Source organism: Peromyscus leucopus, chromosome 17 (assembly GCF_004664715.2).
Source record: "Peromyscus leucopus breed LL Stock chromosome 17, UCI_PerLeu_2.1, whole genome shotgun sequence".
Taxonomy (NCBI): domain Eukaryota; kingdom Metazoa; phylum Chordata; class Mammalia; order Rodentia; family Cricetidae; genus Peromyscus; species Peromyscus leucopus.
In genome coordinates this window covers 47,523,935-47,545,714 of record NC_051077.1, presented here as the reverse complement: position 1 = coordinate 47,545,714, position 21,780 = coordinate 47,523,935, and the positions used below count along the sequence as shown (strand labels likewise).

General features: G+C 45.3%; 1 protein-coding gene across 1 annotated transcript; it reads right to left on the bottom strand.

Annotated features, from left to right (window-relative positions):
• Positions 1–408: 408 nt before the first annotated feature.
• Tmem192 (transmembrane protein 192) lies at positions 409–20,172 on the bottom strand. Its single transcript, XM_028856306.1, has 6 exons — positions 20,031–20,172; positions 13,074–13,220; positions 10,514–10,778; positions 6,697–6,831; positions 5,409–5,511; positions 409–2,034 (listed from the first exon to the last, which is right to left on the bottom strand). The coding sequence occupies exons 1-6, from the start codon at positions 20,055–20,057 to the stop codon at positions 1,911–1,913; spliced, it is 801 nt and encodes a 266-aa protein (XP_028712139.1). The 5' UTR covers positions 20,058–20,172; the 3' UTR covers positions 409–1,910.
• Between the last annotated feature and the right edge of the window lie 1,608 nt (positions 20,173–21,780).

Sequence of the window (21,780 nt, the reverse complement as noted above, 5' to 3'; positions counted from 1 at the left end):
TATTACTGGCAGAAGGCATGTATATGTTTATCTTGGGGCAGGAAAATTTCTAGAATGCCCCTGCAGTGGCTGTATCTAAAGGAAACAGGAATTTACTGTCCACAAGCAAGAGTTTGTAGGATCGAATGCAGTCCTTACCTGTCAGGTTGCATCCATCATATCCCGATATAATTATGTTAGAATTCTGCAGGGCTACAGACTGCAACCTGCAGAACAGAGATCGCACTCATAAGCCCTCAGGGAAAAGTCTTTCTAATTTTAGGCAGAGAGACCTGACACTCATGATCTCACCAACTGGGAGATGGAAGCAAGAGATTCCAAGGCCAGCCCTAGTGACATGAGGTCCTATCTCAAAAACCAAAAACAAAGGTACCAATTGATCAAAAGGAGCTCTAGGAGAAGTATTGCCACATGAAAACACTTCATTTTCATTGCAGGAATTAATCTGTTTAATAATACCTAGAGAGAAATCAACTTGACATTTGAATCCCATCACAATTCTGAACTATAATCCAAGACCAACAAGAATCTTTTTCCTATTTGGACAATGAAAAACTGTAGTATTGTGTGTATTTGTGTGGTGTGCATGTGACGTGTGTCGGTGCACACACAAGAGCATCTTGTCGAGAGTTTAAAGGCTAGAGGACAACTTTCAGGAGTTGGCTTCTCCTCCACCAACAGTTCCTGGGACCAAAACTCAGGTCACCAGGCTTGTATAACTAGTACTTTTCCTACGGAGCCATTTAAACAGCACCATTTGGTCAAATTTTAACCCACAGACAGTCTTATTCCTCTACTGTAACACATCTTTATTTTATTTATTTATTTATTTATTTATTTATTTATTTATTTATTTATTTATTTATTTACGGGGACGGGATCTCTTTGCAGCCCCGGCTGGCCTGAAACTCATTCTGTGGACCTGGTCAGTCTTGACCTTCCTATGTCTGCTCTCGAGGAGTAGGATGACAGGTCTGAGCCACCAAGCTCAGCTAATTAAACGACTGGTTAAATCACAGTGTAAGAGAGAGATACACGGCAACTCCTTGAGGAAGGGCAAACTCAAGTGAAAGCAGATTATTTCCCGAGTCTCTCAACTCTGACCCATGGAAGGTCTCACCATGTTACAGGCGTCACCACATAACCACTTGGGCTCCCATTGCCCCAGGAGTTCTTGGCATTCTATTTCTCGACAGCACACTGCAGAACTGGCACAGCGTATGTCCTGTGAGATGGGTCCTATAAGGAGGAAACTGTTTTGTGCTTTTGGAGCAAAGTCTCATTCTATGGACTGGGCAATGGACCGACCTCAAGCTAGTGGTGATGCCCCTGCCTCAGCTCTTCAGGTGCTGGGATTACAGGTGTGAGTCACCACGACTGGCTGAAGGAAATTCTTTGTAAAAGCTGACTTAGTGGCAGAGCGTTTGCTTATTATGTGTGAGGCATCTGGGTTTGATCCCCAGCACCTGAAAATGAGCAAGCAAACAAAAACCCAGTTATTTGACTTTTCTCTTGTCCAAGATGCCCACACACATATAAAATCCATGGGGGCCTCTTCAGAAGCAAACATCAACCACAGGAAATAATGCCTTCTCTCAGCAGCTTAATTGTGGCAAGATCTCGCTGGTTTTGAAACCACGTTTACAGCAGATTGTCGTGTCACACTTGCTTTACAAACAGCCATATTATTCCAGGGTTCTTCAACTATAGCTTGGATTCCAGAAAAGTCAAGAAGTTAAATTACTTCAAACTATGCAAAACATTCTCAAGTTTTCCAGACTGCTTTAACCACCCAGGGGCTCACGTTCCCAGCACACACTGAGACTTCGGCAAAGACTGCAGGTCCCGTCCGTGGCAGCCGGGTGGTCTGAAGTGACGTGGACTCCTCAGCTGTCATGCCCAGGAGCCCCTCATGTTCTAGCTGGCTGAGAGGCCAGTTCCAGCAACCGCTTACTCAGGAGGGCATTGTGTCGTTTCAGATATGCTATTATGTCTCCTTGCTTTTCAACAATTTCTTCTAGGTGTGACCTAGTCCTGCAGAAGTCAAGACATAAACAGGTTACACAAATTCACCAACATTCTTTGGTATCATTTCAAATGAGTCCTCAGTGGTATTCAGTAAGGCACATTGTGCCCAGTATTTTCCCTTGGGTTTTATGCACCAGGGATATTCCAAAATCAGTCTTTCATGAACGGACTTAGTGTCTTCCACTCTGGAAATCAATCTGTTTTGTTCATATTGCCTTTACTTTTACTTATTTTTTAGGCTTTTTTTTTTTTTCCCAGAAAAGTTGCTAAAATTTTTATAATTTAAATTTAAACTGGGTGGTAGTTTCACATCCTTTTAATCACAGCACTTGGGAGGCAGAGGCAGATGGATATCTGTGAGTTTGAAGCCACAATGGTCTACAGATTGAGTTCCAGGACAGCGAGGGATACACAGAGAAACACTGTCCTGAAAAAAAAGAAAAAAGAAAAAAAAAAGGTTTTACAATTTAAAGTCAACAAGTGAGCCAGGTGATGGTGGCCCAGCCTTTAATCCCAGTATTCTGAAGCAGTTGGATCTCTGAGATCCAGGACAGCCAGTGTTACACAGAGAAACACTGTCTTGAAAAACCAAAAATAAATAAGGAAAGAAAAATAAAAATAATTTTAAAAATATGTAAAGTCAACATGTGGTGCATGCCTTTCATCCCAGCACTCAGGAAACAGAGGCAGGCAGATCCCTATGAGTTCGAGGCCAGCCTGGTCTACCTAGCAACTTCCAGGACAGCCAGGGATAGACAGTGAGAGCCTGTCTCAACACCCCACAGCCCCGAAAAGCAGTATCCTCCTAATTTGATAGGGATGCCTATGATGGCTAATGTTGGTTGCTAACTTGACTTCATCTGGGATTAAGTAAAACTCAAGGCCCTAGGCACTCCTGGGAGGGATTCTTCTTGGTGAGATCATTTGAGGTGAAGACCCTGCAAATCTGGGCCACCCCTCCTGATGGCTGTGCTCAGAAAGGTCATGGACGAGGAAGTTCTGCTTTCTGCTTGTGTCCTCACTCTCACTGGCAAGTCCACCTGTCCTGCTCTGGAGCCCCTCCTTCTTGGTGCTGGAACTGACTTCCTCAGGGTCCCAGTGTGGACTGAAAACTGGCAGCTCTCCAGCACTCCCCTGGGACTCCAGAGCCAAATTAGGACTGCTGAGACAGCCAGTCCCGTAGGCTGAACAACTACCAGACCCTTGACCTTTGTGTCCAGAGACAGCCATTGCTGGCCTACGTAGACCACAGCCTGTAAGCCACTCTATAAAAGAATACATCAGGCATACATACATACATACATACATACATAATACATACATACACACACACATACATACATGCACAGATACATATATACAGATACATACACATATACATACACATGCATACACATGTATATATACACAGTATACAAATAATCCCTTTTACACTGTGAAGATTTGTTTCTCGGATTGATTTAATAAAAAGCTGATTGACCTGTAACCAGGACGGAATTACAGGTGGGACAACCAAACTAGGAGAATGATGGGAAGAAGAAGGGCGGAGTCAGAGAGACGCCAGCCAGCCAGCCACCCGCTGAGGAAGCAGGCCATGTAGAAAATAAGGTAACAAGCCATGAGCCATGTGACAGAGCATAGATAAAAAATATAGGTTAATTTAAGTGTAAGAGTTAGCTAGTAACAAGCCTGAGCTATCAGCCAAGCATTTACAACTAATATTAAGTCTCCAAGTCAGTTATTTGGGAAGTGGCTGCTGGTTATTTGGGAGTAGGCAGTCAGGACAGGAAAGCTCTGCCTACACACACACACACACACACACACACACACATACACACACACACACTCAAATACAGGGTCTCTCTCTTAAGTAACTCTGGCTATTGTGGAACTCACACCCTGAACTACATAAAACAAAGCAAGAGGCAGGTGGATTCTGTGAGTTGGAGGCTAGCCTGGTCTACATAGTGAGTTCCAGCACTAAGGAAGCCAAGGGAAGAGTCAAGAGTCTGAGTCTACCCTGGGCTACAGAGCAACACAGCAAGCAAGAGTCTAGTGTCTACTCTGGGCTACACAGCAACATCACAAGCAAGAGTCTAGCCTCAAACTCATAGCAAGACCCGGCCCCAAACCCCAGACAAACAAACAAACATCAGGGTTTAGCTCCTACTTTCCCCAACTCCATATTCACATCACACGTGTCTATCCTCTCAATCCAGTGAATGACATGACAATTTTATGTTAAATTCATATTCAGAATCTACATTATCATGATACAAATTAGTTTTCACAGCTAAGCTATTTATTATATTTCATATACAAACTTCTATTTTCCTAGGAGTAATACTTGCTCATTTTAAAATTTATAAGAATTTTGTTCTTGAATGAATATTATTTATAACAGAAACAATTATAAACAATCTGATTATTCAGTAATGAAGGCTCTTTAAAAACATGATAGATCTAGAGTTGTGGTGCATGCCTCTGATCCTAATGGGTACAGGAAGGTGGCTGTCTGTGAATTCAAGGCCAGCCAGGACTACATAGTGAGATCTGTTTCCAAAAAAACCAAAAAGCGGTATGACTGCATCCATTACAGTACAGAGGAAAGTTATATGGGAAGAAAATGCTTACTTTTCTGAGATAAAAGTCTTTTTTTTTGTTTGTTTGTTTTTTTGTTTGTTTGTTTGTTTGTTTTGTTTTTTGTTTTTTGAGACAGAGTTTCTCTGTGTAGCTTTGGTGCCTTTCCTGGAACTCACTCTGTAGACAAGGCTGGCCTCAAACTCACAGAGTGCTGGGATTAAAGGCATGCACCACCACCTGGCCTGAGATAAAATTCTGTCTGCTGGCCTCCAACTTAGGGTCCTCCCACCTCAGTCTCCTAGGCGTGTGTGTGTGTGTGTGTGTGTGTGTGTGTGTGTGTGTGTGTGTGTATGAGACAGAGAGAGACAGAGACAGACTAGGGATGAACCCTGAGACTCATGCACAGGGCCTCTGACTACATTCTTAGCCTTTATTAAAAACTGACTAAAGAATTATTTTGGGGGCTGGAGAGATGGCTCAGAGGTTAAGAGCACTGACTGCTCTTCCAGAGGTCCTGAGTTCAATTCCCAGCAACCACATGGTGGCTCACAACCATCTGTAATGGGATCTAGCGCCCTCTCTGGCCTGTAGTCATACATGCTGTATACATAATAAATAAATAAATCTTTAAAAAAAAAATTATTTTGGGTCAAGACTTTGCTAAATTGCCTGGCTAGGGATCCACCCTGCCTCCTAGGAGGCAGCCCCAGCAGACAGAATCGGAGGTTCGCACCATCAGGTAACTGAAGGGAAAAAGTTAATTCGTTCTGACTTCTCACTGCCTGTTCACGCCTTACCTGAAGCCGGTCTCGGGGGCGGCACTGCTGGGGTAAGCAGAGATTTTTTCTTCTTCAAGTACGTCAGGCTGTGGCTTGGCTCTATTGAATCTCCTAACTTTCACTGAAACAATAAAACCGTTTCTAATCAGATTACCTATTTCTGAAGAAATTCCTATGTTCATTTATTCAAGAGATACTAATTGGTTACTCTTTTTGCATAGATAATAAGAGATTTCATAATGAGTAAACAGTCTGAATACAATTGTTTATCAACCATACTTACAACATTTCAGTCAACTAAGCAAGGACTAGTTACAGGGAATGTCGAGATTATCATTAGTAACAATAATAGCAATAACATTTACAACACATGAACACAGCTTGAGTGTCCTAGAGGATGACCTCATTCCATTTTCAAGACCACATCATGAAGTGAGTACTCATTTTTTTTCTTGAGACAGAGTCTCACTATGTAGACAAGGATGGCCTGAAACTCAGAAGAGACTCATGTGGGTCTGCCCTGCAAATATTGGGATTAAATGTGTGCTTGGCCTGGCCTTTGTTTTTAATTTAGATGCCAAATTTACATGCAGGGCCTAGCTTGCTGACTTGGTTATAATCCCAGAGCTTGGAAGGCAAAGGCAGGGGGCTGGCTATAAATCCAGGGTCATTCTGGTTGTGTTACAGCAGTTCTCAAACTGTGGGTCATGACTCCCCTGGAGGTTGAATGACCCTTCCACAGAGGTCACATATTAGATATTCATAATTCATAACAGTATCAAAATTATAGCTATGAAGTAGCAAGGAAAGTAAGTTTATGATTGTGGTCACCACAATGTGAGGAATTGTATTAGGGTCACAGCACTGGGAAAGCTGAGAACCACTACCTTATAGGAAACACATTTGTTGATTTGTTTCCCAAAAAGCTTCACTTTAGTTAGCTGAACATTCTTTCTTATTTAAAAATCGTAAACTGTGTGTCTAAGGGTATGCACCAGTGCTTTCACGAAGCCAGAGGCACTGGATCCCCTGGAGTGGAGTCACTGGCAGTTGTGAGACACGTGACATGACTCAAAGGTTCCCCCATCTATGGAAGACACAAACGTAGAAAACTGACTCACGGGTAGTGGTTGTCTCTTCTGTTAGTGTGAAAGGAGAGAAGACCGGAAGTGGTCAGAAGTGAGAGACAGGGGTGCTAAGGGAGTCCCCGGCTGACGGGGAGGCTTCTCACTAAAGGGACAGGTTATGCTCCCAGTGCGCAGGACAGAGGCAGGCAGGGTCCCAGGACAACGGCTCCCGCTCTCACCTGCATACAGCAGCAGACAGCTCAGGGAGCAGATCAGCTCCAGGGCCAGGACGGCCAGCATCAGCTCCAGGTACAGCCTGCCGGGCTCAGGGAAGGAATGCTGTACGCAGAGGAGGAGGAGCAGTGCCGTGTTGCCTGAGGAAGGAAGGAGACAGGCAGAGATGGGACGCTGGTCTCCAAGTTCCTTTTGGTTTGCTGTCCATAACCTGTTTGTTTGTTTACTTATGTATCCCACTTCCTTAAGTGATTTCCTAAATGAAAGAATGAACTGTGCTGTTATCTATAACAAACCCTTAAGGTCAAGACAGCATTTATGCTAATAAGGGTGGGCTCTACGTAGCCTAAGCATGGGTCCAGTCACCAAAAGGACCAGCAATTAGAGGGTTGGAACTTCTGTCCCACTGGCCCCAGTTGGGGAAGCTCAAGAGGTTAGAAATTTAAATTCTTAAAATAAATAAATAAATAAATAATCTGGAGGGCAATAGTTTGACCTGTAAAATGCTTGCCCAGCATGGATGACAACCTGGGTTCAGTCCTCAGAACCACATAAAATCAAGGACCAGCTTGTAACCCTGGAATTCAAAAGGTAGACGCAGGAGGACGAAGCCTACATAGCGAGTTTGAGACCATCCTGGACTACATGAGACCTCATCTCCAAAACTCAAGGACTTGAAGATTTAGCTCCGTGGTAAGATGTTTGCTGGGGAAGTTTGAAGCCTTGGGTTTGGCTCCTAACACCAAAAACAAAAACAAAGGGGGGCGGGAAACAACACCCAAAGAATGTGATGTTTAATCCTTTTGTACACTGATTGCTTTAATAAAAAGCTGAACTCTAAATAGCTAGGCAGGATCTCCAGGCACAGAGGACACTGGGAAGAAAGGGGGGTCGGGAGGGATGCAGACCAAGCAGCATGGGCATTACACCGAGCCACAAAAAAGAACACAGATTCAAAGATATGGGTTAATTTAAGTTTTAAGAGCTAGTCAGAAACAAGCCTAAGCTATTGGCCAAGCTTTCATAATTAATAATAAGTCTCTGTGTCATGATTTGGGAGCTGGCTGGTGGGACAGAGAAAGACTCACTACAATCTGACCTTGTTTTAAAACTAAGGAATTATTTCTTGGCTTTATACAAATATTAAACTGACTTCTTTTGGTTCCTCTGCACATGTAAAAAAAATATTTATTGAGATAGGATCTCAATATTGTGTAGGCTGTCCTTGATTCATTGATCCTTCTCCTGCCTCAGCCTCCTGAGGGCTTAGGTTGCATCATACCTAGCTGAAAGTCAGATTTTAAGAAGGTAAAGACCAAATAATTTCTTCATGAATTCCAAAACTATTATTTTCGAATTTTGAAACAAACAGTTATTTCTAGATCATTACTTGAGAGTATTCTTTACTCTTGTCCCATATAAGGTAGGTAACGTGGTTAAAAAAGTCCTGATTTATTTTTGTGTTATGGTGACACCTTGTGGTCACATGGTAGGTATACATCCATTGGAACCCCAGGAGAGTCCGGAAGCAATGACCTCTACCCACTCACTGAGGCTCAGTCAAGGTGACCCACTTTACGGTGTTCTTTCTCTGCTGAAGTGTATTCCTTGAACCTCCACTAAGACCCCTGGTGAGTGGATGAGCTCGTAGGTTACCCTTCACAACAGTTCTCGACCTGTGGGTCAAGACCCCTTCGGCAAACCTTTATCTCCAAAAACATTTGCACTGTGATTCAGAACAGTAACAAAATTACAGTTAAGAAGCAGCAACAAAAATAATTCTATAATTGGGGGTCATCACATGAGGAACCACTAAAGGGTCACAGCATTAGGAAGGTTGAGAACCACTGCTTAGGGTAATACACTGATAGAATACAGAAGAAAACTTCAATTCTGTAGAACTGAGCAGGTTTTTCTAAGAAGGTCAAAATTTGACAGAGTCAAAACTCCCTAGTTCAGTTCAACTTAATTCTATTAAACCTCTGAAAACCCCACAACAATAGAGAGAAGCAGGCCAGACCATGTGTGCTGCTACTGATCACGCCTTGAGTCAGGACCCATGAGACTTCCCTTGTCTGTCTCCTGCATGTGTGGGTGCCAGGGATTCAACCTAGAGCCTTGTGCAAGATAAGCAAGTACATCATCACAAGTGTATTCTGAATCCGATTTTTATGTTTTGTTTTATGGTAGGGTCTTACTAATTGTGATGGTTTGAATGAAAATAGCCCCCATAGGCTCACAGGGAGCGGCACTATTAGGAGGTGTGAGCTTGTTGGAGTAGGTGTGGTCTTGTTGGAGGAATGTGTCACTGGGGATGGGCTTTGAGGTTTCAGATGCTCAAGCCAGACCCAATGTATCTCTCTCTTCCTGCTACCTGCCAATCCGGATGTAGAACTCTAGGCTCCTTCTCCAGCACCATGTCTGCCTGTGAGCTGCCACGCTTCCCTCCATGATGACAATGGGCTAAACCTCTGACCTGTAAGCCAGCCCCAATAAAATGTTTTCCTTTATAGGAGTTGCCATGGTCATGGTGTCTCTTCACAGCAACAGAACCCTAAGACACTAATGAAGTAGAATAAGGTAGAAAAGACCGGTCATTAGATATTGACTCACTGGTTTATTCAGGACTTATTTAGAGCACTGCTTGTCCTGCCTATAAGCCAAGCACAACTTCCCGTGCTACCTGGGACATGACGACCGGGAGAAACAGCTGAAACCATGGCTTGCTGTCTTTAACAACCTGCTGACTGCCACGTACGCCTCTGGAAAATCGCCTTGTCGTTTTAGAGTATAAAACAGGAATGCAAACTGGACCCAGGACGGAGGCCTTTCGGGAGCTGTGCCCGCTCTGGTCCCCTGGTGACACCTCTCTTCCACTCTCTTCTTCCAGAAGCACTGGAATTGCTGCTCCTCGACACTAAGTTCCCCGGGGTAACCTTCACACACCCCGTAGCCAAGCAAGCCTTATACCATGATTCTCCTGCTCGGTCTCCCAGGTGGCAGGCCTAGGCCTGGTGAGGCCGGGCTTAAGACATAGCTGTTTTTGAGTTTTCTGTTTTGAATAATATAGCTTGTTTGTCTATTTCCTAGCAAATTGTTATCATTATTTCCTATAGCACAAAAATCACTGAACTTCATTTTAAAAATCCTTTTATGAGGTGAGGTGTTTGTTTGTTTAAGATAAGGTCTCTCATGTAGCCCAGGCTGGCCTTGAACTCCGGGGCTTCCTGCCTCCACCTTGTAAATGCAGAGACCTTTTCTAATCCTCGGAAATATCAACAGCAGCAGGCAGCATCCTTCCTCCTGGATCAAGTCAGCAGGCTGGTACCAAAAAGGTGGAAAATTCTACATTTGGAAAAGGGATGCACTCATATCACATCCACAGCAAACAGAAATTTCAAATGAAAATTAAGGCCATCTGCCCAGCATGGCGACACAAAATTTGTAATTCTAGCACTGACTCGGGAGGCAGAGACAGGAGGATTGCCACTAGTTGGAGGCTAGCCTGATCGAAAAGAGAGTTCCAGGAGTGCCAGCCTACAAGACACGGTGAGATCCTAAATCAAAACAGCACAGACTGGAAGAAAAGCTTCAAGAGGCGGGTGGGACACAGCTCAGTCGGAGAGTGCTTGTACAGCATGCCCAAAGTTTTGGGTTCAATCCTTCTTCCCACCAAAAGAGAAATTCAGGATAGTGGCTACAATATGTATCACTCTCAAAAAGAGACTATATTTGAATATAAAATCAATAAAGTCTAATTCCACATGTCCTTTTATCACCTTTGGGACTCAAGTTCCAGAGCAGCTGAGACGCAAGGCTTACCAGAAGAGTGGACCATGAGGGGGAGTGTTTTGAGACGCCTCGTAGACCGGTAGATCTGGGAATAGCCGCGGCTTCTGACTTTGCTGTGGTGATAGTGGATGTAGCGGTCAAGAAGCACATGCAGAATCCATAGGCTAACTTTCCCAAGGATGACGACTGTCTGAACTTTCAGTGGGCTGGTGTAGTTTTCTGGGCACTTGTCTTCATTCGGATTAGGGTACGAACACAGCACGCCTGTTAAAAACGCCAAAGTAACAAACACAACCTGGGGAAAGAAAAGCAGTAGGATTCACAGTCAATATGTAGGTTGCGGTCAGGACCAGTGAGATGACTCAGTGGGCCAAGGGACCTGTCACCAAGACTGGCAACCTGAGTATGACTCCAGGATCTACAAGGTGGAAGGAGAGAACTGATTCCTGTAAGCTGTCCTGACTTCAGCGTGTGCTGTGGCACATGTACCTGCATGCACATACGAGTGAACATGCACTCTCACACATCAGTGTAATAAAAAATCAGCATAAATATATGGGTTTAGGAAACAGGAACCACCATTTCCTAAAAGACTGTATGACTTAGGCTACCCTACTCTGACAAGTGACTGTAAAAGCTTTTTACCAAAGGCATTCTGAAGAACTGTGGGAGCTGTGGACAGATGATATGTCTGTCATCTGAATACTCAGGAGGCTGGAGAATTCGAGGTCAGCCTGGGCTATACAGGGAGATCCCATACCCATTTTGAAAGAGAAAAATGCAAGAAATCTAGAACACGGACAAAATCACAAATAAGAAAATAAAAATCGCCCTAAATCCCATTTAAGGAGATGATCACTGAATGTTGAACTTTTATGCCTTTCTCTTTTATTGAAAAAAAAAAAAAAGAGGTATAAAAGGAGTTGGTTATCTCAGAAGCAATTAATAAGCACTGGAGAGATGGCTCAGCAGCTAAGAGTTCAAACAGCTCCGGCAGAGGACCTCAAGGGTTCGGTCCCCAGCACCCACGTCAAGCCCCGGAGGATCAGACACTCTCTTCTAGCCTCCAAGGACATCTGCACTCCCCCTCCCCACATAATTAAAATTAAAACAATTTTAAGAACTAATAAAATTATATGCAGAAGATCTCTGAATTCTACAAGTTGAAACCTTGACTTTAAAAAAAGGGGAAAAAAAGCATTCCATGTGCATGTCAAATACTTGAAGGCATTATCACCCACTGGCCCATAAGCTAGCCTCTACTGATTTGGACAGAGGCCCATAACATAGTCAAACGAGAAAGCTGTGCAGCAGTGAGTCTCGGCTGTGACATGAGAGATGGGTCAGCAGTCAGCAGAACTCAGAGTTTTCTAGAATGTACCGTCCTGTCCTCCAGAGCAGGTCTCTTGGGGCACAGTCCACCTTCTAGTGAAGTCTGATGAATGGGGAACTTAGAAAAGGAATGACAGACTATTAAAATTAAATAGATAATAAATTAAAAATTAACATGGATCTGCATATATGCTAATGAACGAATTCACATATGAATTTATCAAAAGGCTAAGGTCTTAGTATGCAGTCCAGACTGACTTCTAACTTTGATCTTCCTGCCTCTGCCTGCTAATCATCAACATTACAGGCATGTTTTGAGTTTTTTTGAGACAGGGTCTCACTATACAGCCCTGACTGGCCTGAACTTGATTTGTAGCTCAGGCTGGCCTTAAACTCACAGAGACTGCTTGCCTCTGCCTTCCAAGTGCTGGAATTATAGGCATGTATCACTAAGCCTGGCTTTGTGAATTTATTGTGCATGTGTGCGTGCACTTTGCTACGGCATGAATATGGACATCAGAGGTCAATTTTTCCAGAGTGGATTCTCTCCTTCTACCCTGTTTGGAGGCAGTGTTTCTATTCATGGACCAGCTAGTCCGGAATGCAGGAGGAAAAACAGTCGTCCTCAGAATACCGGGTACTTTGTGATTTCTTAGTATGACAATCACATTGCCACTAGCAATGTCCTTACAAACATCTCTACAATACATTCTTTGAAGTATGGGCACAAAAATTTGTACAATACATATATCCCAGCCAGGTAGATCTCTGTGAGTCTGAGGCCAGCCTGATCTAGAGAGTGAGATCCAGGACAGGCACCAAAGCTGCACAGAGAAACCCTATCTCAAAAAAACAAAACAACAACTATATATATATGCAGTTTAAAAGTTGATAGATATATCCCAAATAACCCCCCAAAGAGCTTACACCCTCTGTGTGTGCACACGCGTGTATGCACCTGGGGGGGTCAGAGGACAATGCAGGTGTTGTTCTTTGGGAGACATCTGCCTTGTTGTTGGGTTTTGGAAATGGAGTCTCTCAGGAGGATCTGGGGCTCACCTCCTATTAGATGAGGCTTGCCAGAGTCCCAGGGTTCCTCCTGTGTCCACCTCCCCATTGTTGGGAGTGTAGTCCTCCCGTTGGAGGGGGGACCCAGCTCCTCAAGCATCTTATGACTGGGCCATCTCGCCACCTCCACGCTGGTGCGCTTTTAGAAAGAGCAGCGCTGCACTGAACTCACATGTAGCACTGAACTCACATGTATAAACAACAGCAGATTCGCTATGATGACGGTAGGAAGAGGGTGGAATCTGGGTCTAAAGTGAGCATGTAAGGAGTGGTGTGGGAGAGGCTGGGTGTCCAGAAGCGGGTCATCATCCATACTTTGAAGGATCTCCAAGGAACCCTGTGAGGCAAAAACACACAAGTTACAGCAAGACTTCTGGGTCATGTTTCTCTTTCTGTTCTTTCTTTAGGTTTTTCAAGACAAGGTTTCTCTATGTAGCCCTGGCTATCCTGGAACTTGCTCTGTAGACCAGGCTGGCCTTGAACTCACAGGGATCCACCTGCCTCTGCCTCCTGAGTGCCGGGATTCCAGGCATGAGCCGACACACCTGGAACTTTTAAAACTACTTTGTATGATTTTTGTGTTGTTTGTGGCACACAACTATGACCTCAGTACTTGGGAGGCTAAGACAGAGTAACCCAGGACCAAGTACCAGCCTGGGATACTAAGCACAATGCTTTTTCTACAAAGACAAAATGAGCTGGGGAGACAGCTCAGAAGTAGAGTGCTCGTCCAGCATATGTGACACCCTGGCTTTGGTTCCCTGCAAAAACAAACAGAAAACAAACAAACAAACAACCCCAAGGGCCTGGGGTGTAGATTAGTGGTAGAGAGCTTCCTCCACACGAATGAGCTCCTGTCTCCAATGCCTAACACCACACACACACACACACACACACACACACACACACACACACACAACACTGCACACATCAGAGGCAGAACAACCCCACCTAAAGTGGACTTTGAAAAATCACCACCCTTTAGGTGATGCCACATGAGCTGTTGAAAATTTTAACTTATTTATTTGGTTTCTCTGTGTATCCCTGGCTGTCCATATCATTCTGTAGACCAAGATGGCCTCGAACTCACAGAGCTCTGCCTCCAGAGTGTTGGGATTAAAGGTGTGCAACCACCATGGTCCAGCTGGCAAAACTTTTATTAAAAGTCTTTCACAGAGGTTCATCTGCCTCCCGAGCATAGGGATTAAAGTTGTGAGGCTTGAGACAAGGTCTTACACTCACTATACACCCCGTGCTGACTTTGAACTCACTGTGTGGGCCAGACTGGCTTTGGAAGCCATGAAAGAACTTTTTTTTTTTTTTTTTTTTTTTTGAGACAGGGTCTCTTTCTACATAGCCCTCAATGTCCTAGAACTCACTATATAGACCAGGCTAGCCTGAAACACAGAGATCCATGTGTCTCTGCCTCCAGAGTACCAGAATTAAAAATGTACACCACCATGCCCAACTATTTCATTAACTTCTATAACTTCAGAACAAAGTAATACATGGTATAATTTAAGCAACCTTTTTTTTTTTTTTTAACTGCAACAAGGTCTCCCTATTTTGCTCAGGCTGGTCTCAAATTCCTGTGCTAAAGCAATCCTCTAGTCCCCACACTTCATGTACTGAGATTATAAGTATATGCCATGGTGTCTGGCTTCAACCTATTTCATTAAGCCTTCAAAATACACAATTGGGAAGCCTCACCCGAGCCAAAGAGCTCGGCTCGGGGAGAGAGGGAAAGTCATTTTTGTTCAGGAGGATGGCTGCTGGTAGACTGACCATGCTCAAGCAGATGTTCTCACACCCATGCACAGGCAGACAGCACTAACTAATTAAGGCTCTGTGGGTTATATAAAAGAAGAGGAGGAGGAGGAGACGAGGAGGAGGGGAACACAAAGGTGGTTAGGGGACCACTGAGGGGAAAGAGTGAACTCAGAGGGAGGGTGAGAGGCAGATGTGATCAGTTCATACATTGCATACATGCACAGTCTAGGCTGGCCTCAAATTCACTATGTGGCTGAAGCTAGCCTCGAACTCCTGATCCTCCTGCCTGTACCCACTGGAACTGTAGGCATGCACCACCACACTAGGTCACAGATGCAATTATCAAACTGCCTGGTGTTCTACAATACTCTGAAAATTGGCCTCACTAAGAATGCTTTAAAGAGAGCCTGGGGGAAGGGTAGCTCAGTGGTCAGTGTTCACCTAGCATGTCTGAGAAGCTAGGGTCTGTCCCCAGCATCCACCACCTCATTTCTTCCAAAAGTGACTAAAACAAGCTTTTGATTTTAACAGAAAATATTCTAAGTGCCAGTAGGAACATCACTCCGTGGAACCATTAGGGAGACATGAGTTTGTAGGAATTAGTCCCCACAAAAATGTCTAGCTGTCAGTTGAGTCCTGGGTGCTAACCTAAAAATTCCAGCCACGTTTAAAGGTGCTGTGTCTGCAGTCACATTACTTCCCATTCTCTGCTGCATACAAATGAGGCGCGTCTCAATCTCAGACCCTTAGTGCACACTGGTATGCACGGGGACAGTGCCTCCTGCCCAGAATCTCAGCACTTGGGAAGCAGAGGCCATAAGATTAAGGGCCATTGAAGGCTAGCCTGGACTACATAGTGAGTTCTAGGCTGGCCAGTTAGTGAGATCCTATCTCAAAAAGAATAATGAAGGCCGGAGTGAGCCATGGCTCAACAGTTAAGAGCATTTGTTGCTTTTCTAGAGGATCTGAGTTTGGTTCCCAGCACCAACATGGTGGCTCACAACCATCTGTAACCCTAGATCCTGACTTCCAGGGGACCTGGTCTTTCTCCTGACTTTCTCTGGCATGGACATGGCACACATAGAAGCATGCAGTCTAACACTCATATAGATACAATAAATTCACACACACACACACACACACACACACACACACACACACTTATTTTTAAAGAGTGAAGGAATATGAGGGGTGATTATACATCAAGGGTAGAGCTCTTGGCTCACATGTGTGAGGCCCTGGGGTCAAAACTCAATACTAGATTTACATGTGGAAATCTAAAGTGTGACCCAGGTCTGGGGTGCTGCTCAGTTTTTAGACTCGGGCATCTAAAGCTGCTATGGTGCCTGTGTATTCAATCGCTTAGAAGCGTCCACTTTATTTGCCGCAATCTATGGTACAAATCTGATGATTTTGTTTGTGTTTTGAGAGGGGCTCTCTCTAAGTAGGTCTGGCTGACCAGGAACTTCCTAACTTAAACTCAACTTGTGGTGAATCTCTCGCCTTTGCCTCTGAGTATTGTGATAGCAAGCATGCATCACAGGCTAGCTTACAATTCTGGTTGTTTCTGTTCCCAACACTGTCTTCCTTGAGCATTTTCTCTATCTGAAGAACATGGGACCTTGCCAGTTTGCTCCTCAGCTAATGTCTAAGCATGCTTATATGTTCGGATAGGGCAATTCCCACCAGGGAGCCTTCCTAGACACCTGAGATCTGGAGCATGCCACATCGCTATCTCTGTTCCCAAAGCACTATGTGTAACTCCCCTGTCATACTGTCCATGAATGACTTTCCCCTTCTTTATTTTTTCCAAGGCCTTCCTATGTATCCACTTTTCCTGGTAGACCATATTGGATTTACCAATTCCTCGCCTCTTACTTGTCTGTCTTACGGACACACTCAGCAAACACTGGTCGCAGGAATCAATGTACGCTCCACATCTATCTTTGCAGGTTTCCACAACTCACTCATGGCCATCAGTTGCTCATCAGGAGAAGCAGTAAGGACATAAGGAGGCGGGACCAACTCTGACCAGAGGTAGTAAGAGCTGTGGCTCTGGGAGGGTCCCCAAGTTAGACTGAGAGAAAATTCCAGTCCTATTGCTTACTGGCTGTGGGTAAGTTACTCCACGTCTCTGTTTCTCAGTTTCTGCATTTTGGTTTTTTTTTTTTAAGATTTATTTTTTATTTTCTATGTATATGTATGCATACCACATGCATGGGGGTGCCTAATGAGGCCAGAAGAGGGCATCAGAACTCTTGGAGCTAGAGTTAGAGAAAGTTGTGAGGCAGGGGATGTGGGTGTTGGGAATTGAACCGGGCCCTTTGCAAAACTATATGCACTTTTAACCGTTCCAGCCTTAATTTCCTCCTCTTAAAAATAGACATTAGGGCTGGGCGGTGGTGGCGGCTGGCGGCGCACACCTTTAATCCCAGCACTCGGGAAGCAGAGCCAGGCGGATCTCTGTGAGTTCAAGGCCAGCCTGGGCTACCAAGTGAGTTCCAGGAAAGGCGGAAAGCTACACAGAGAAACCCTGTCTCGAAAAACCAAAATAATAATAATAATAATAATAATAATAATAAAGACACTAATAAGAGCATCTGTGCCCAGTCTTGGGTAGGAAGATTCAATGAGTTACCTCATAAACAATGCTTAGTACAGCCCTCGGCTGGCTGAGCAATCAATGTGAGCCTTGCTTTCCAGCCTTCCCCATGCCCATCCCTCTTCCTGAGGCCCTGAGCTCTCAGGAACCCCCTTCGATGGCTACCCCACTCCTCTCTGTTCTCCCCACCTCCCCGCCTCTCACAACACACCCTCACCTTCTCCTGGTCATTCCCAGCTCGTCACCTGACAAGCGGTCAACTTCAAGCTTTTGAACATTAGAGCAGTTCTATTTTCTCTTTGCTCTTTCTACCTATTTCTGTGTTGTTTCTGAATCAGTTTTAATCTACTCACCATTAGTCCCATTTTGTCTGTCTTCTTACAAGTCTGGTTTTTTTTTTTTTTTTTTTTTTTTTTTTTCCAAAATAGGACCTCACACATATGAAGCACGTGCTCTAACACTGAGCTACATCCTCAGAACTCTAAATTATTCCTTCATTTCTTCTATGAATTCCCTATAGCTCCCTAAGGCCGAGGGTGACCTTGAACTTACGATGCGCTTGCCCTTACCTCCTCAGTGCTGGGCTTACAGATGTGTGCTGCCATGCCTGGTTTATGTGGTGCAGACTTCTGGCTATGTGCAAGCTAGGGAAGTAAGAACTCTACCAAGTAGGCCCAACCCAGTCCACTACTTACAACTGAGTGAATTACTACTACCAAAGAACTGACCAATTGTTTTGGCCCAAACACTCTCTCTTCATTTTCCCCCTAGTAACTGCTTCCTTTGGGGACCCAATGACAATGTTGCATTAAGCCTTTCTGGGACCCAGGTATGGTGGCGCATGCTTGTTTATAACCCCAACATATGTGAGGCTTCAGCAGACGGATTACTGTGAGCCTGAGTTATGTAGTGTGAGCCTGTAAAACACAAAACAAAAACCCTGAGGGAATATCTTTAACTCTTTTCCCTCTCCCTCTCCTGGTCTGGGGTTAGTCAAAGATGGTTTGTCCAACCTACTCTCCACGAGAAGTGCGAAGGAAAGACAGACAGACACTGGGTAAGTTGACGGCTGCACGCTGACCCCAGGGTCGACTCCAAAGTGACTCCTGTCACTGCAGACACCCTGAGCTGCCCTCGTTTGGGTCCTCACAGAGCCCTGGGTGTTAACTCACCCGAATCTGTATAAATGAGCCATTAGTTCACGGACTCACTTGAGTGTCTGGGCTTGCAACACAGTCCATGCATTTAGCTCATTAAATGTGCGCTTTGTTATCTACAAAATACCCAAAGCAGGCAACCTACTCAGGTCCATAGTCATTCAGCTATCTAACTGTTGGCAAAATAATCATCACCAGTTGTCTGTTGAAGGAAACATCAGGACTGTACCCCTGAAACGGACGTCTCCAAGAACTCCATGACAGCTCAGCACCAAGAAATACTCGCTGCTTATGTTTTTCTAAACCATTCACTTTTCCTCTTAGATATTTATTTCCTCCATAATTGCCAGTCCATGAAATCTCACTCTTAAAATTTCGAAAATGGGTTTGCCTTAATACACGAGTCTTAAGTTTCCATGTATTAGTTTTCCATTTTCTCAACTGAAAAGTAAAACTAGTTTTTTTTTTTTCTAGCGTTACTGTTAGAAACATATTTATTTCATCAAGAAAATTTAACTAGCTAGGTGTGGTGGGGCACTCCCGCTATCCCAGCACTAAAGAGGTGAGTCGAGTCGGGAAACAGTTTGGCAAATTTGAGGCCAGGTTAGGCTACATAATGAGTACCAGGCCAGCTAGGGCTACACAGTAAGTCTAAAATAAATAAAATAAAGACTGTAGGAACAACGGACACAAGAATCTAAGCTCTGATATGTCTGGAATCTTGCTTTTCTGGACGGACTTTAGAACTAAGACCATGGTGGTGTTTTTAGTTATTAGCTCGGGTCAGTGTGCTCACGAAATGTCAGCCTTGTATTTCTCAAGGGCAGGAATTTTCAAACGCATGTTTCCTCCCAAAGTGCCCCTGCCATCCAATTTCAAATAAACATTTAATCATAGTGTCTTAATAAACTTTCAAACACAAGATTTTGGCAATTGTATTATCGCTCTACACTGGCTACAAGGTGAACTGGGCCACCGCGTACTTTAGAAAAACAAAACAAAACAAAAAAAAATTAAGTTTGCATCTATCTAAGATTAAAACATCTTTCTGTTCCGACCATGCCTACATTCAAAACAGCACATGATACTGGTTTTTGTTTTTTTCCTCCAATCTGGGTTTCCGGGAGATGAGAGCTACAGGTCGTCCCCGAGGGATGCTGGAGTTCAGCCCCGCACCAAAGCCACTCCAGGTCCCGGGTCTCTCTCTCTCCATCCACCACCGCAGGAAGACCCACAGGACCCACAGACAGGAGTCGGGCTCGCCGGGGGCTTGCAAGCCGCCACCGGCCTGCCGGCCTCTCTCAGGAAGGACGGTCAGGCCAGCGCGCGTCACGTGAGGCTCCCAGTTCCGGAACCAAAGACGCGCGGTGCACGTGAGCCGCGGGCCGAAGGGACCCTCGCGCCCACCGGGCCGCGTCCCTCCGGCGACTTTGATCCGGAAAGGCTCCCCGGGCCCGCGGTCGTCGTGTCCCACCCTCCACCACCCGCCCGCGCACCCAGCGTCCCCTCCGGTCCAGGCCGCTGCGGCTCTGGGTCGCTCGCAGCCCGCAGTCTCCGCCCCCCTGAGCCCAGCACAGGAAGCGGGGATGGCGGGGACAGGGCTCGGCGCCTCACTCACGTCCTCCAGCCTGCCGCCCGCCGCCATGACCCGCCGTCGCGGGCCGATGCCCCGCCAGCCTGACCTCTCCACCGGCGCCCGGGCACCCAGGGCCCGGGACGGTCGCACCTTCGGGGACCTGCGCGCCCCCGCCCCGGACACACCCACTTCTGCGCTCGCCCCGCCCCGACTGCCCAAGGCCACGCCCCTCCATCTAAACCAGCCTATCAGCAGTCAGGGGGCGTGGCCTTTCCCCCGCCAGTCTCCAGCTCGGGCGGGCGTCGTTCTGGCCCAGGCGTTTCTTGGGGGGATGGTTGGTTGGTGGTGGATCTCCCCTAAACCGTTGATCTGAATCTGTGGATCAGAGATTTAGCAATTGAAGGACGAATTTCTAGTGCAGCCGTTTGAACATTATCGGCAAATGCTTCCCTTTAAAACGTTATTTCTGTGGCGCAGTGTTTGTAGCAATGACTTGGAAAAAGACGCAGTAAAATCATAACTCCACCTGTAGAGGGACCGCACTAGAATAAAGGTTCCGGTTTCTATAGCACGATTCACAGGTGTCTCCACAAAGAAGCAAAGCAATTAGATGTTTTAGGGGCTTAGGGGTTTTGTTTCTGTCCATACCGTCCCCCCCCGCCACAACACACCTTTCTCTCTGAAAAGTCCTGACTGTCCTGGAACTCAACCATGCAGACCAGGCTGGCCTTGAACTCTCAGAGATTCTCCTGTCTCTGTCTCCCGACTGCTCTGATTAAAGGCGTGCGCCACCACACTTGGCCCAAGATTGAGTCTTCCACCATATGAGTCCCAGGCTTGGTAGCAATGGCCATTTGCCAGCCCTCAATTTTTTATTAAAACAAGGTCTTGTGTTACTCATGCTGACCTAGAACTTGATGTACACCGAAACTGACCTTGAATCCTCAGTCCTCCGGCCTTCACCCACTGACACCTGGCATTACGAGTGTGTGCCGTCACACCTGATGAGTTGTTTTGTTTTATATACGAAGTATTTACTTTTAATTGTTTTTATTTTATGTGTATGAGTGTTTTACTTTAGAATACATGTGTATCTGTGCACCATGTGCATGCCTGTTGCCCAGGGAGGCCAGAAGAGGTCATTGGATTCTCTGGCACCTAAATTAGAGACAGTTGTGAGCTGCCATGTGGGTGCTGGTAATGAAACCCAGGTCCTCTGGGTTAGTGCATTTTAGGTGCTGGGCCACCTCTGCCACCTGAGTTTTAATTATATTTATGGAATCAAACTGAGTGTGGTGGCACACATCTCTAGCCCTAGGACTTGGTAGAGGCAGGAGGATCATGAGTTCAAGGCCAGGCTTTTAATGAGTTAGAGGCAAGCCTGGGTTCTGTGAGACTATCTCATGAAGAAATAAAGAGGAAGAGTTCTCAAGGACTGTGGGTGAAGAAGAATTGGAGGGCAAAGGTGTCATTGACGCCGACTGGACTTGTCCATCGGAAAGAATGCCTCCACATGTCCTGGAAAAACTAGCTGAAGCATGTTGCTTCCTTCTCTCCCTCTGAGGCCTCTCTGCAGGCACTGGAAAGAAATAACCCCCAAGACCTCAAAGCATTCTTCCTTATGTACTTAGTTTTAATTGGCCTTTATTCTTTAAAAAAAAAAAAAAAAAAAAAAAACGCTTTTACTGGCGTCTGTTAATTGTATGTAATAATAGGTTTCATTATGACATTTTCATACATGTGTATAATATATTCTGATCATAGTATCACCCATGCCTTCTCTTGTCCTCTC